We start from the raw sequence: 14,372 nt of genomic DNA, 5'->3' as shown, positions 1-14,372 counted from the left end.
GTGATTGTACAGGGATATATAAAACAGAGGAATCAAAAAGTCGTTAAGAAAAGAAAATGTCAGAAATGAGATAGGAAGCAGGCTAACATGAAGCCTGTTAAAAGCAAGTTACAAGCAAGTAACATAGAGAATCAAGAAAGATTTGTAAGATTTCGAAGAGAAAACAAAAACTGGATGCTAGATGTCAATGCCACCAAGGGTAAGAATCTTCCTCTCCAAAAAGCCTGTGGATTATTGGTGCAGAAGAAAGTACAATGCATTTAATGAGAGGGAGTGTGGATCTAAGTTCTAACTCTGGCATTTATCACTTTCTGACCTTTGCCTTTTCACACAAATAAACAAGGATAATATGTGCCTCAAATCCTTGTCTCAGAATGTTGTGAAGTTCAAGATCAGACTGGAACAGTATCCATGCAAATGCTCCGAAACTGTGAGCTCAATACAAATGTAGGTCAATATTATAATGACTTATAATACACCAGGCAAGGTCAAACTATGAACATGTGATACTCCCAAGAGCTGTTGAAAATCTTAAACTGGCACCACCAACCACAATTTTTACAGGGGCCACCAAACACACTCTTGAATCCAAACTTATAATTAATTCCGAATGAATCAACAGACCACACTATTTCAGAAAAACAAACAAAAAAGCATCAATAGTGATTATTAATAGAAATACAAACATTTCTTTTGAATAATAAAAACTAAAAAAATTATCATACCTTTAATTGTGGAGATGGTGTGTTGAAACATTTTCGGATATTTTCAAATGATGCAGATTTTCTTAGGAAAAAAAACTGGAACAATCAAATGGTAAATATGCATTGACTTTAGGTACTATTTGGTAAAGTTAAATTTCATATGACAATTGACTAATGATAGCTGCTCAGGTGAATTAATGAAACGCAGAAATGCTCATTAAAATATATGTTCTTATTGATTTTTGAAGTCGCTGACTTCACAGAGAAAAGCAGAACTGAAAATCCATCAATTAACTTAGAAAAGTGTATAATAATGGAAACGATCTTATTTTTTAAAATTCAACTTGATACAACAAACACCTACCAAAGCATTCTGGTTGGTACAAGTGGCATAGGTGTGTATAAATGTGCCATAAATACCCTGAGCCATTACACCCCTTAGCAAGGAGGCTGCACTAGGGAGACCTGAAGTAACTACTGTCTCCTGAACAGTCACCTCTAATTATGAGCAGCCCCAACCTTTTACTCCACCAGCCCATACACATACCATCACTTACTATGAGAACTATTACATTGAAAGAGTTGGGAAATACTACTATACTAAATAGTGTAGAAAGTACAGAAAAAAATGGACATGTTCCATATTCTCAACCAATATAATAGTGAGAACAGAAAGAAAAGAAAAACTGTAACCCAAAACAGCTGTGGCACTGACTAGAGATGGCATGAATGAATCCTGTGTAAAGAGAACATAGCATAGGGAGGGAGAGGTCAGTCCTCAAGGGGATGGGATCTGGATAGACTGGCTGGAAGGTGGAGCACAGCACTGGCCTGTGAAAGGCAGCAGATTTCCATAGACTGAGATAGACCTGAGAATATCCCAGGCCTATTCTGGGAATATATTCCCCCATATTAGGGAATAGCCTAAATGAGCACCTAGAAGTGTCAAAATGTAGGGGATCTTAGTCCCCACGGACTTTGGTGCAGATGAAGAACAGGGTACATGGAGGTTAGACAAAAGGAGAAGTATAATGGGAAATAAGATAGAAGGTATAGTTGAGGCCAGATTATGAAGCTCAATGAAGCACTTTGACTTTCTTTGGTAGGTGGAGTTCCTCAGTTTGAGACATAAGTGACATAATTATGCCCTAGTTTTATAGCAGGAGGCAGGAGGAGGATGGATTGGAGGCAGCAGCTACTAGAAATGGGAATATGTGATAGGTAGGTGTAAGTACTACAATAGTCCAGAAAGTATAAACGGCATTCCAAACTAGAAAGTGACATTCATTAGTTCAGTTATTTTTTATATGATGGCTACTGCTCTAGGTGCTATGGATAAAACAGTGTTGAAGAATGATATAACCCCAGGCTGGTGAAGAATAAAAAGATCAAACATGCATGAGGAGAAACATTTAGTAAGCGCTATAAGGAAAATAGCAAAAAGGCAATCTATATTAAATAGATACATTATCTCCTCAAAATAAAAGAAAGTATTACCTAACTGTATGGGGCAGTTAAAGGAGGAGGCATAAACATATCTTTAACCTAGGTAACTGACTAGAATAGGATTTGATTTGTCACAAGGCACTAAGACTTTCTATTATGTACCATTCAGCATCCCAAGATACCATCAAGGGAAGCAGAGGCCTGAAGGCAGTAATGAGAGATAAATAAAACTTTCTTGTTTGTGCCCCAAGAAGTTTGAGACATTTATTACATCAGTTATATATACTTCGTATTTTTCTTCTTCTCTCAACTTCTTCAATCACTATCTCTTTTCCCCCAATTACATTCATTATGTAATTAGCTTACTTGGATACACTACATTGATAACAAAGTAATGAGAATGAGTCTAATCACCATTTAGAGAATTCAGTTTTACTGTTTCATGGCCATAATCAATCCCCCCATTTGGTCCAAACATTCACAAACATGTTTTAATCTTGTAAGACCTAGGCAAGAAGTGATAAATTAATGCAAGACCAGAAATTTTCAAAATTTTAGGAAAATTCACAACAGATATTCTGCTACTAATTAGCAAATAACATCTTCTGTGTGTCAGAAAGACAACATATTTGAAAAAGGAGGTGATCACTGGATGGCTCAGTGGCTTAGTGCCTGCCTTCAGCCCAGGGCGTGGTCCTGGAGTCCCGGGATCAAGTCCCACATCAGGCTCCCTGCATGGAGCCTGCCTCTCTGTCTGCCTATGTTTCTGGCCTCTCTCTCTGTGTCTCTCATGAATAAATAAATAAAACCTAAAAAAAAAAGAAAAGAAAAAGAGGAAATGTGTCCTCAGAAAAGATACCAATAGTGAACATTCTGAGGCATTTCCCAGACTGAGGAAGCACCAAGAAATAATTTCCAGAACTACTAGAAATAATTTATCTGTGCTGTAGGAAAATAAAGCAACCAACTCACACTTTAGAATAAAAGTTGTACATACCCTAGAACTGCTGTGCTGATTTAAAATAATGACACTTTCCTTGCTTTCAGCTGAAAATCTCTCAGTTAAAATCTTGCTTGCTTGAACACTCTGCAATAAAAAGTTAACAGTTTTAAAATGTAGAGTGGAGTACTTTAAAAAGCCTAGGATCACTGTTACTTCATGGTAATATACATTATTACCAAAAGAGAAATGTATGAAAAATGTAGAAGTATAGAAAACATTTACCAGAGACACATCAAAAGTCCAGCTATAGCCTTAGCATTTGGCCCAAACCCACAATTGGGCTTCCCTGTTGACCATTAGCCAAATAGATAGTTCTACCTTATTTCTGGTATCACTAATCTTAGGAGCAATCAATGATACTGTGATCTTATAGGTTAGCATTGAATCTATTTAGTATATCAATATCAGAACTATGAATAAGACATACTATTTGGATTTATCATAAATATAGGACTATTCGCTGTCAAATATAATAAACATTCTAAATTCTATTTGAAATGAAAATCTCTTTAAATGTTTTATAATTCAAACTCTTTCCATCAATTAAGTTATATATGTCTGTGTGTGTGTGTGTGTGTGTGTGTGTGTGTGTTATTGTAAGGGGAAACTGCTGCAATCATTACAATTATCATTAAGAGTGTTATTCTTCTATCTTAGAATCAGTGATTTGGATATATAGAAACAACTAGCAGATCCAAGTTTGACATGCTGGTGTATTCATGATGAATTAAATCATTCTGCTACTTTGCTTAAAGGTTTAGGTCTCAAACAACCAACATTTCAAATTCAAAAAATATTTATTCAGTAGGAAATTAGCTCTTTAAAATACCATGAAATTACTACTGAGAATGGAATAGATATGGAGAAGCTATGGGTAATTTAGGAATCCCTAGCATTGATTATATTCATCTTCTATTGTATTTTTATAATGTAGCTATAGTACTGTGTAAGGTAAGAGAAATACTAAACATAGCAAAGGAATACTTGGGTTGCCATTACTCTTCAAAGATAAATTATGTGATATACAAGAGACTTTGGAACTATTTTGTCATAAGTTTACACAAAATATTCAAATATGATGGAATAGCACCTAGTGTATATTTAAGGAAATACTTTTAATAAAAGGACAAAAGCCTTAATACTGTATTTTACAGATATCAAAATAGCAAAACTGACTAATAATCAATGGTTACTTTTTTCTTTTCTTTTCTCTTTTTTTTTAAGAGAGGGAGAGAGAGAACTCCAGTTATTCCAAAGCATAAATAAAGAGAAATCTGCAGCTAGACACATCATAGTGAAAATAGGGAAGAAAAGAGAAAAACGTAAAAGTAGCAGTTTTGGAGGAAGCAAGGAATCTATTGTCCTCAAAAAATTCACATTTAAGGCTCACTTCCCAACAGCAATAGTGGATGCCAGAGAATATTAGAACATCATTAGTGTAATAAAAGAAAACATCTGCAATATACATCATACCCAGGTATAATCTCTCTCAAGAATGAGCTAATATAAAGACATTTGAAATAGAAAAACCAAGATTTTCACCAATTGCAGTTGTCCCACTTCCCTTAAAGCAAATTCTAAAGGGTATATTTCAGGCAAAGGGTAAAATTATTCTAGGCCTCACGTTCTAAGATACTAGGGGAAAAAAAGGGAGGGATAAATATACGGGTAAAATAAAAGAAATATTGTACAAAATGATAATGTTTTTAGAGTTTTAAAAGATAAAGATCTACAAATATATCAAAGTAAGAACATATTAAGTCAAGAAGGGATAAATGGAATTGAAAGGTTTTAAAGTCATTGTATTTTCCTGGAAGAGTATAAAGGTACTGATTAACATAAGATTTTAATAAGTTAAAGTTGTGTATTCAGGGAAAGTATCATAAGAACAAGAAATAATATATTTATTTCAAAAATAGGGATAATGAAACACAATTTATCAAAACAGTTGAAAAATAAAAATAAGACCAGAATATAATACATCTAGACCACTGATTTAAAAAAAAAAAAAAAAGGAACAACAAAAAAGATAAATTTAAGAAAAGGAATAAATGAAGAAAATGAGGGATGCCTGGGTGGTTCCATGGTTTAGTGCCTGCCTTTGGCCCAGCGCATGATCCTGGAGTCCCAGGATCAAGTCCCACATCTGGCTCCCTGCATGGAGCCTGCTTCTCCCTCTGCCTAAGTCTCTGCCTCTCTGTCTCTGTGTCTCTCATGAATAAATAAATAAAATCTAAAAAAAAAAAAAAGATGAAGAAAAGGAAACAAAGGCAGGGTTAATAAAAAACATAAATTATATGTCAGGATAAAACAAAAAATATCAGTAATCACAATACTGATATTTAGGTATCAGTATTGTAAAAGGTAATCATGTTAAAATTACCTTTAAGACATAGGGCACACAGACTTTTGTATCTACATACCATTTCCCATTCAAAAGAACTTTGCACAAAGGATTCTTTGAGCAAAGGCCTGATTCCAGTTGGGATGCATGAAAAGTTCGTGGACCATCTTTTTATGCTAGAAAGTCCTTTTGAACCCTTTTTCTTCCAGTCATTGGGTATGAACCACCACCAGCACTGACTTTCTTTTCAAACACCTCTCTAATGGATTATACCATATCACCAGTTGGAACCAGTCCTGGTTACAAACCAATAATAAACCAATAATAGTCTTGCTACAATTCTTCCTTCTGTTCTGAAACTTCTGCCCACTCTCAATACTCTATACTCACATTTTCTAAATACAAAGGCAGAAAAATACATGCCCCTACTTTATAAAAAGAGTTTGGAAAATACTGCACTCATTACAGTATATTGCAGTGATATTACATATGACTCATATTACTGCCCAGCTGGGTCAGTTCAGTCAGAAGCAGATGCTACCAGTAGAGGCTACAGTGAGAGAGAGCAGTAGGAAATCTTCAGACTGTGACACAGTCAGACACCTGTAAAAGGGGAAGAGAGAGGAAGGAATGAGTAGGAAGAGCTTCAGATCACAGAACAGTTCTGAGATTCAGCCAGGGTGATGGAAAATTCCTGAGCCAAAGCTGCCTTTTAAAACAATCCTACATCAAGCAGGTATGGGTCAGCGCTAGCAGACCCCTTGTGTTCAGTCACTGGCTAGGAGCAGCCCAAGAAAAAATGGCCTTGGAGTGAATGCCATGACAGATCTACAGGACAGCAGCTGGAGGCTGGCAGTTAAGTATGCTTATGTCAACAGATGTGAGTATCACATTTTCATGGATGCCATGCCTACTTATGCAAATTAATATTCACCAGTCTTACACTAAGGCAATCTTTTATATACTCTATGAACCTTCTTATTTTAGCTCATTACATATTTTTTCTCAATAAAAGTATTATCTTCTTAAACAAATAAAAAGGAAATGCAAATATACACAAAAATCTTCCAAGATTTAAATTACTTATGTACTTTGATCAGAAATTCCAAATAGAAAAATACACTTATGTATACAAAGATATATGTGCAAGTGTGTGGTTCCTGGGAAGGTTGTCTTTGTTTTGGTTTTTGTTGTTGTTGTTTTGTTGTTGGGTTTGTTTATTTGTTTGTTTGTTTTGTTTCTTATGATGCAGCCTCAGCTGAGATCCTGTCCAAAACCGCATGAGAGATCTTGAACCAGAACCTCCCTGTTAGGCCAGAAACTGTGGACTCCAGATCCTCAGAAACTGTGTGAGATAATAATAGTTTATTTTTTTTTGATAATAATAGTTTATTGTTTTAAACTGCTAACTTTGGGATATTTCGATTTGCAGCAATAGATAATTAATATACCCTTCTAAACTGGGTTAGTGGCTTTTAGTGCCAGGAAGAGGTAAGGAAAAGTGTAATAAAAAAAATGTGGAAAAGGGGACTTTTTTTAAACAGGGGCAAAATTAGTATCTCTCTCGGTTCATAGGAGGGTCAAATAAGATAATAAACGTGAAGTACCTGGCATAGTGTCCAGCTCATAGTAAATACTCAATAAATGAGAATCAGCAGAAGTTATATTTTAAGCAAAAACTCAAAATGCAGAATAACATAGATTACATGATTCCATACATGTCAAAACGTTAATTTGCATACACTGGCATTACATAAATGAAAAAATGTCTGAAAGGATACACACAATACATTTAATAATAGTTCACTTCAGAGACGAGAACTGGGAAAGGACAGCATTCAAGGTGGTAGTGTTCTTTATGCCATACACAGCTGTATCATTCGAATTTTTTCTACACTAAAGTGTAGTATTCATATACTACTTGTGAAAGTTCTTAAGTAATTGGTCTTGTTACTCAGAATAGCAAAAACAATAGTATTACTAAAGAAAATAATAGTGGTTTAACAAAAGACAAAATAGACTTTTTAAAACAGACACCACAAAATAATAATAACCAAATTAACCATATGCTACTTAATGTGGTTCATCTGAAAAAAAAAAAAAAAAAAAAAAAACAACGAAAAACAACAAAGAATTAAAATGAAAATATTCCTGAACGCAAACAGAAAAGAACACAGGGCTAGCCATAGTACAGTAGAATTCCAGCATTAAAAAAAGCCAAAGTAGGTCATTTAAAATTGATTAGAGACGGAATTGATAATAAAGGTAAAACATTGCTAAATTCATAATAAAGATAAAACAGCTTCTAATCACATAAAGTAAAAACTCCTGTTAACACGTGAAGAAATAGATAAAACACAACTGCCCTGAAAAATCCCCAACAGTGTTTTTTTAAAATTATTTAATTAATTAATTTATTTTCTTAGAAATCTCTACATCCAACGTGGAGCTTGAACCCATGACCCCAAGATCAAGAGTTGCATGTTCTTCCAGCTGAGACAGCCAGGCATCCTACACATGCAGTGTTTTTTAGATCAAATCAAAGAAATATGCTACATAAGAATGGAATAATATGACAATATAACAGCCATATCTATTATTAATTGTGCACTAACTATTCATTAGGCAATATGCTATATAGTCTCATTAAATTCTCAGAACACCCATTTTACACATAAAAAAACAGACTTCCAGAAACTAAGATACCAGTCAAGATTATCTAGAAAGTAAGTGGGATTCGAGTCCAAGATGGATTGGAAAGCCTATGCTCTGCTTAGTGCTACCACAACATAAAAACGGTCATGACTTAAAATACTTTTAAATTCATAGACAAATATTGGGACATATTGGTTTCAGAAGGAAACCATAAAACAAATACCAATGAATTCCAAAAAACTGGTATTCTAAAGAATATATTTTCTTATATAAATAAGGATAAAGAATAAAATTAAAATAATGCCAAGTCAAAACAGTTTTAAAAAAACACTTTCCCACATAAATCATGTATCAAAAAGATAATGAAAACGAGTACAGAAATTATTTAGAAAATAAATGAACAAACTATAAATAAAAATTTATGAAATAAGATCAAATTCTTACATGGAAGAAAATTCATGAAGGACTTATATTACTTTAAAAAATAAAAATGAATTAATTAAATTGTAAACCAACACAAGAAATTAGAAAAATGCCCAATGGGAATGTCAACCTTCTATAGAGAGCAGGAAGCCAACAACCAAAAATTTTTCAGAAAGAGAAGTAACAACAATTCAGAGGGGCAAAAATCGAATTAATCCAGAAGTTTTTTTTGGTCAAAGATGATAGGTTGAACTTATTTGTTTTTGTTTGTTTGTTTTTTTGTTTTGTTTTGTTTTGTTTTGTTTTGTTTTTTGGCTGACAGGCCATGATTCCTAATAACTAGGGGATCCTACATTATAAACTTTGCTAAAAAAATTAAATATGGGTTTATACTGGGGTGAGTATAGTAATTTGACAATTAGAGAAAAGCATTTGGGTTTGGGGGGTTGGTTTTTTTTTTAAGATTTTATTTATTAATTCACTAGAGACACAGAGAGAGGCAGAGACATAGACAGAGGGAGGAGAAGCAGGCTCCATACAGGGAGCTCAATGTGGGACTCAATCCTGGGACTCCAGGATCACATCCTGAGCAGGTGCTCAACAGCTGAGCCACTCAGGCGTCCCCAGAGACTAAAGCATTTGTAATTGAAAACAAGAGAAGAGACCGAGTGAACCAAGATGGCGGCTCCCGTGGATCTGGAGTTGAAGAAGGCCTTCACAGAACTTCAAGCCAAAGTTATTGACACTCAACAGAAGGTGAAGCTTGCAGACATACAGATTGAACAGCTAAACACAACGAAAAAGCACGCACATCTTATAGATACAGAGATTATGACTTTGGTAGATGAGACTAACATGTATGAAAGTGTAGGAAGAATGTTTATTCTTCAGTCCAAGGAGGTAATTCACAGTCAGCTGTTAGAGAAACAGAAAATAGCAGAAGAAAAAATTAAAGAACTAGAACAGAAAAAATCCTACCTGGAGCGGAGTGTAAAGGAAGCTGAGGACAACATCCGGGAGATGCTGATGGCACGAAGGGCACAGTAGGAAATCTCCAGCCAAAGCTTCCTGCCCCCTCCCATTCCTGGCAAGGGCAGGTGGGGGCCCATGTGGAGAAACTTCTCTACTGCCCGGGTGGACTTTTTATTTGGATGATCTCATAACCCTGTGTTTTCTACTTCACCATGATACCCTTTCAGACCCCAGTTCTGTATTTTTTATCCTGGCTCTGTCTGCCACCCCTGTCCAGAACACTTTTCTTCCTGGGGGTGAGTCACAAACTCCCAGGAGAGAGAGATGGGAGCCATACAGATACGGGAGCTCTGCCCAAGCCTATGAACTAGTTATGCTCCTTAGACCAATAAAAGGCATGTGTTCCCCCCACCAAAAAAAAAAAAAAAAGAAAAGAAAAAAGAAAAAGAAAAAGAAAACAAAAGAGGACAAAAAAATTAAGTTCATTTCTAAAAATTCTTTTTTAGGAAGAAAAAATTCTCAAAAATATGATTAGAAATGGGAAAGAAAATGATACATTAGAAATGGAGATTAAGACTGAAGAGAGACTTACAAATGCTGCATATAATTTATACATTTCAATCAAATAGATGGCTTTCTGTAAGAATATATGTTACCAATTGACTCAAGAGAAAGTACTTAACATTGAACAACCCAAGAAGAAGGAACCCTCATGCACTGTTGGTAGAAATGCAAACTGGTGCAGCCACTATGGAGAAAACAAGTTGGAGGTTTCTCAAAAACTTAAAAATAGAAGGGTGCCTCACTGGTCAGTCAGTATAGCATAGGACTCTTGATCTAAGGGTGATGAGTTTAAACCCCACAGTGGGCATAGAGATTTTTTTTAAATTAAAAACAGAATTACCATATGACCAAGTATGAATCATTTGGTATTTACTCAAAGAATGTGAAACACTAATTGGTATTTATTACTGGGTACTTACTCAAAGAATCTGAAACATTAAATCAAAAAGATCTACATTCTCCTCTATATTTGTTGCAGCATTATCCACAATAACCAATTTACAGAAACAGCCCAAGTGTCCATCAATAGACGAATGTATAAAGATGTGGTATATATGTGTGTATATATATATATGTATATATGTATATGTATTTATGTATATATACATATATATACACAATGCAATATTATTCAGCCATAAAAAAGAATGAAATCTTGCCATTTGCAACAATGTGGGTGGAGCTAAAGAGTATTATGCTAAGTGAAATAAGACAGAGAAAAACAAATACCATATGATTTCACTCATGTGGAATTTAAGAAACAAAATGAACAAAGGAAAAATAAGAGAAAGAGAGAAAAACTAGGAAAGAGATTCAACTATAGAGAACAAATTGATGGTTATGCAGAGGGGGGAATGGGAGAATGGGTGAAATAGGTGGCAGAGATTAAAGAATACGCTTATGATGAGCACTGAGTAATGTATAGAATTGTTAAATTACTTTATTGTACACTTGAAACCAGTATAACACTGTATATTAGCTATACTGAAATTAAAATAAAAATAAATTAAAACAAATAAAAAACATTGAACAACCCAAACATTAGAAAAGAAAAAATTCCTTTTTTTCAATGAGTTAAGCATAAATTTATTCCAATATTCTTCTGTACATATGTTTGCAAACATTTACATCTTAATGAAGGACGATGTTACTTGAAAGGTTATTAAACTCAGCTTAGTTTCAATGAGCTAAGCAAAGGACTATTTTTTAAGTTTTTGTTTAAATTCCAGTTAGTTAACATACAGTGTAACATTATAGAAAATAAAAAATTCTAATTATCAATTACCTTCCCAAATGGTTCAAATGTCTCCATGAGTTCTTCCAAATTTTCTAGATTATTTTTATGCTATATCAATTTCAGAATATTTTTAAAAATGAAATGTTACCCAATTAACTTAGAATAAACCTAATAAGAGAGTCCAATGAAGGATAAAAAAAGACATTTCATACATATTTCACCATGAATACATATTAAAAATAAAATATTGCCTAACAGAATTCAACATAATATTTAAGCATAATACACCATGACCAAGTAATCTAAAAAATGCAAAGATGTTTCAATATTAATATTTAAAATAGGTCATATATGAATGTGATTCCATCCCTGCCTTTGTTGCAGGGAAGCTAAGATGTAAATTGATTATTCCATTTCAAGCAACAGCATATATGGACAGACATTTTTAATTTAATTTTACCTCTAACTCTATTACACTATTACCCTTCTTAAGTTCTCTCTATGATTTCTTCAAATTTTGTTTTATTGTTTTCAGATATGAGTTTTAGTAAGGTGCCTAAAGTCCCATACAAATAAAATAATCCTAAGTACTATTAGAAATTTATGCACAGTAATGTCCATCACAGAATTTTTTAAAGAAGAAAAAACTAGGGCAGCCCCGGTGGCTCAGCAGTTTAGCTCAGCCTTCAGCCCGGGCATGATCCTGGAGACCCAGGGTCGAGTCCCACGTCGGGCTCCCTGCATGGAGCCTGCTCCTCCCTCAGCCTGTGTCTCTGCCTTTCTCTCTCTCTCTCTCTCTCTCTGTGTGTGTGTGTCTCTCATGAATAAATAAATAAAATCTTAAAATATATATATATATATATATATATATTTAAAAAAAAGAAGAAAAAACTAAAAAGGAAGAAGAAAAGGGGAGGAAAGAGATAGGAAAGAAGGAGGAGAAGGAAAAATTTTTAAGGATGAAAGAAAATGGACCAAAAGGTAGGCAGTTATTGTCTTGCAGAAGAATAACAGGTGAACTGGTTTTCTTCTCTTGATTTTTCTAATTTTTAAAATAATCAATATAACATAAAATGAGAGCAAACACTCTGTAAGGGAAGAAGAAACAAGAGTCATAATGTATTGGGTGATGTCAAGCTTTTTTTAACATTAACTAAAAGTGCAGTTTAAAAAAGCAAGCAAAAATGACATGAAGATCTTCTAAACAACCTGAGTAGTTCTATATCTTGGAACTTTGGTCAAATAAAATATTTTTTCAAAAAGAAAACAGAATAATCTTTACTGGTGAGGTAATATGGATAAGTACCATCCAGTCATTCTTAATTATGGCAATTGCTGTCTGACAATTTATAGAACAATTGTCCTGTAAACTTTCATGCCATAATCACTATACAATTTAATTATTAAACAACAACAGAAAAAAAAAATAAACAACAACAGAGAAAAGTCATTCTGTGTGTTACCTCATATTTTGAATATAGAGTTTCCTTCATAATAGATACCGGAACAGAGAATTTGGGTGAAGTTGGATTCCAAAACAACTTTGTACATTCTGGATAAGCAGACACCTTTGAAAATAAAATAAAAGGCTATTAGAAACTAACAAATGATCTCTAATGTAAAAATCCAAACTCCCATCAGAAGTGTTTTAACTGGCCAGATAGTGACTTGATTGGTTCCACAGCCTCTGAAAGTCTGAGAAAGACAACTTTTCATATCCATCAGATTATCAGAAATGTGAAGTTGGCAATTCCAACTGATGCCAAGGATGAGGGGAAACTAGTACAACCACACTGGAGGCAAGCTGGCCATTTCTAATAAAATAGAAAATGTATATGCCATATAACCCAGTAATTTCACTTGCAGAAAAATATTCTAAAAAAATCTAATATATCTACTATATCTCTAATATGCATGAAGAGATATGCACAAGGATGTTCATACAGCATATGAAATAGCAAAACACAAAGCCCGATCTAAATGTCCATTACTTGAAAAAATGGATGAATAAAATACAGCATATAACTAACGCTATCAGGCTATTCAAGCCCCAAAATTATAAACCATAGATGAATCTTAGAAGCACAGTACTGACAGTATAATAAGCAAATTTTGGAAAGATGCATACAAAATAGCGTTCTTTATATAAATGTCACTAGAACACAAAGAACTGTAGTATTTATTATTTAGTGTCACAAATATATCAAATAAAGTATAAAATAATGGACTAAAAAATCACAATTGTAACAGTAACTGCCCTTGGTTAAGGAGGAAGAGAAATGGAATTGGAAAAAAGTATAAAAGGACTCATTATTTTTAAATTTTCTTTTATTTTAAAAAATCTGAAATAAGCGTGACAAAAAGTTAGCATCAATTCTTGATAAAGTGTCCCCAAGTGTATGTTAGTTTGGTTTCTATAATTGTTTATTCAAATTTTTTCAAAATAAAACTTAAGCATAGGTGAATTTTTAGGAAGCTGAAACTATTCTGGATGATACTGGAATTGTGGCTATATAACATTATGCATTTGTCAAAACCTACTGAACTTTAGAGCACAAAGAGTGAAACTTTTGTGTGTGCAAATTTTAAAAACTCATTTAGGAAATCAAGAGGAATCCCAGGATGGAATGCAGAATATAACATAACAATCTAATTCTATTAGAAACATATGAAACAACCTCACTGAAAGGAGTAGGGGGAAAAGTTGCTGACCTTAGTAGCTTTGGAAATGAATGTAGTTTACAAAAGTAAAGGCAAAAGAAATTGTACATAACACTGTACTTTAGTTGGTGAAGTTACATCCTACAGAAATATGATATTTCTATACGGGAACTGAAGAGTTAAGTAAATGGATGGAAGATGGTAGAAGCCAGGGTTATCCCTGTTGGATTAGGAGTTTAGAAAAAAGCAAGGGAGGATGATCACGTGGTAATGGATTAGAGTTGGAGACATCAGTATGAACTCTGTTTAGCTTAATTTAGGCACAGATGGTTACATGTAGAAATATTTACAGGAGTTAGTATA

The 14,372-nt window shown here is 33.8% G+C and overlaps 1 protein-coding gene and 1 pseudogene across 6 annotated transcripts in view; one reads left to right on the top strand and one right to left on the bottom strand.

Moving 5' to 3' along the window:
* The window catches only part of TTC6 (tetratricopeptide repeat domain 6), a 184,608-nt gene that overhangs the window by 70,973 nt on the left and 99,263 nt on the right, over positions 1 to 14,372 (bottom strand). For 5 of the 6 annotated variants that reach the window (XM_072838355.1, XM_072838356.1, XM_072838357.1 and 2 more), the window contains 3 exons: positions 12,812 to 12,916; positions 3,148 to 3,237; positions 726 to 800 (listed from right to left, as the gene is read on the bottom strand). In XM_072838355.1, coding sequence (XP_072694456.1) covers positions 726 to 800; positions 3,148 to 3,237; positions 12,812 to 12,916 — 270 coding nt within the window. Of the gene's footprint in view, positions 1 to 725; positions 801 to 3,147; positions 3,241 to 12,811; positions 12,917 to 14,372 lie in introns of those variants that run through there. The other variant, XM_072838362.1, reaches the window with a different exon arrangement.
* LOC140639376 (prefoldin subunit 1 pseudogene) lies at positions 9,245 to 9,910 on the top strand (annotated as a pseudogene).

The sequence above is a fragment of the Canis lupus genome, chromosome 9, assembly GCF_048164855.1.
Source record: "Canis lupus baileyi chromosome 9, mCanLup2.hap1, whole genome shotgun sequence".
Lineage (NCBI taxonomy): Eukaryota > Metazoa > Chordata > Mammalia > Carnivora > Canidae > Canis > Canis lupus.
This window is presented reverse-complemented; position numbering and strand designations above follow the sequence as displayed.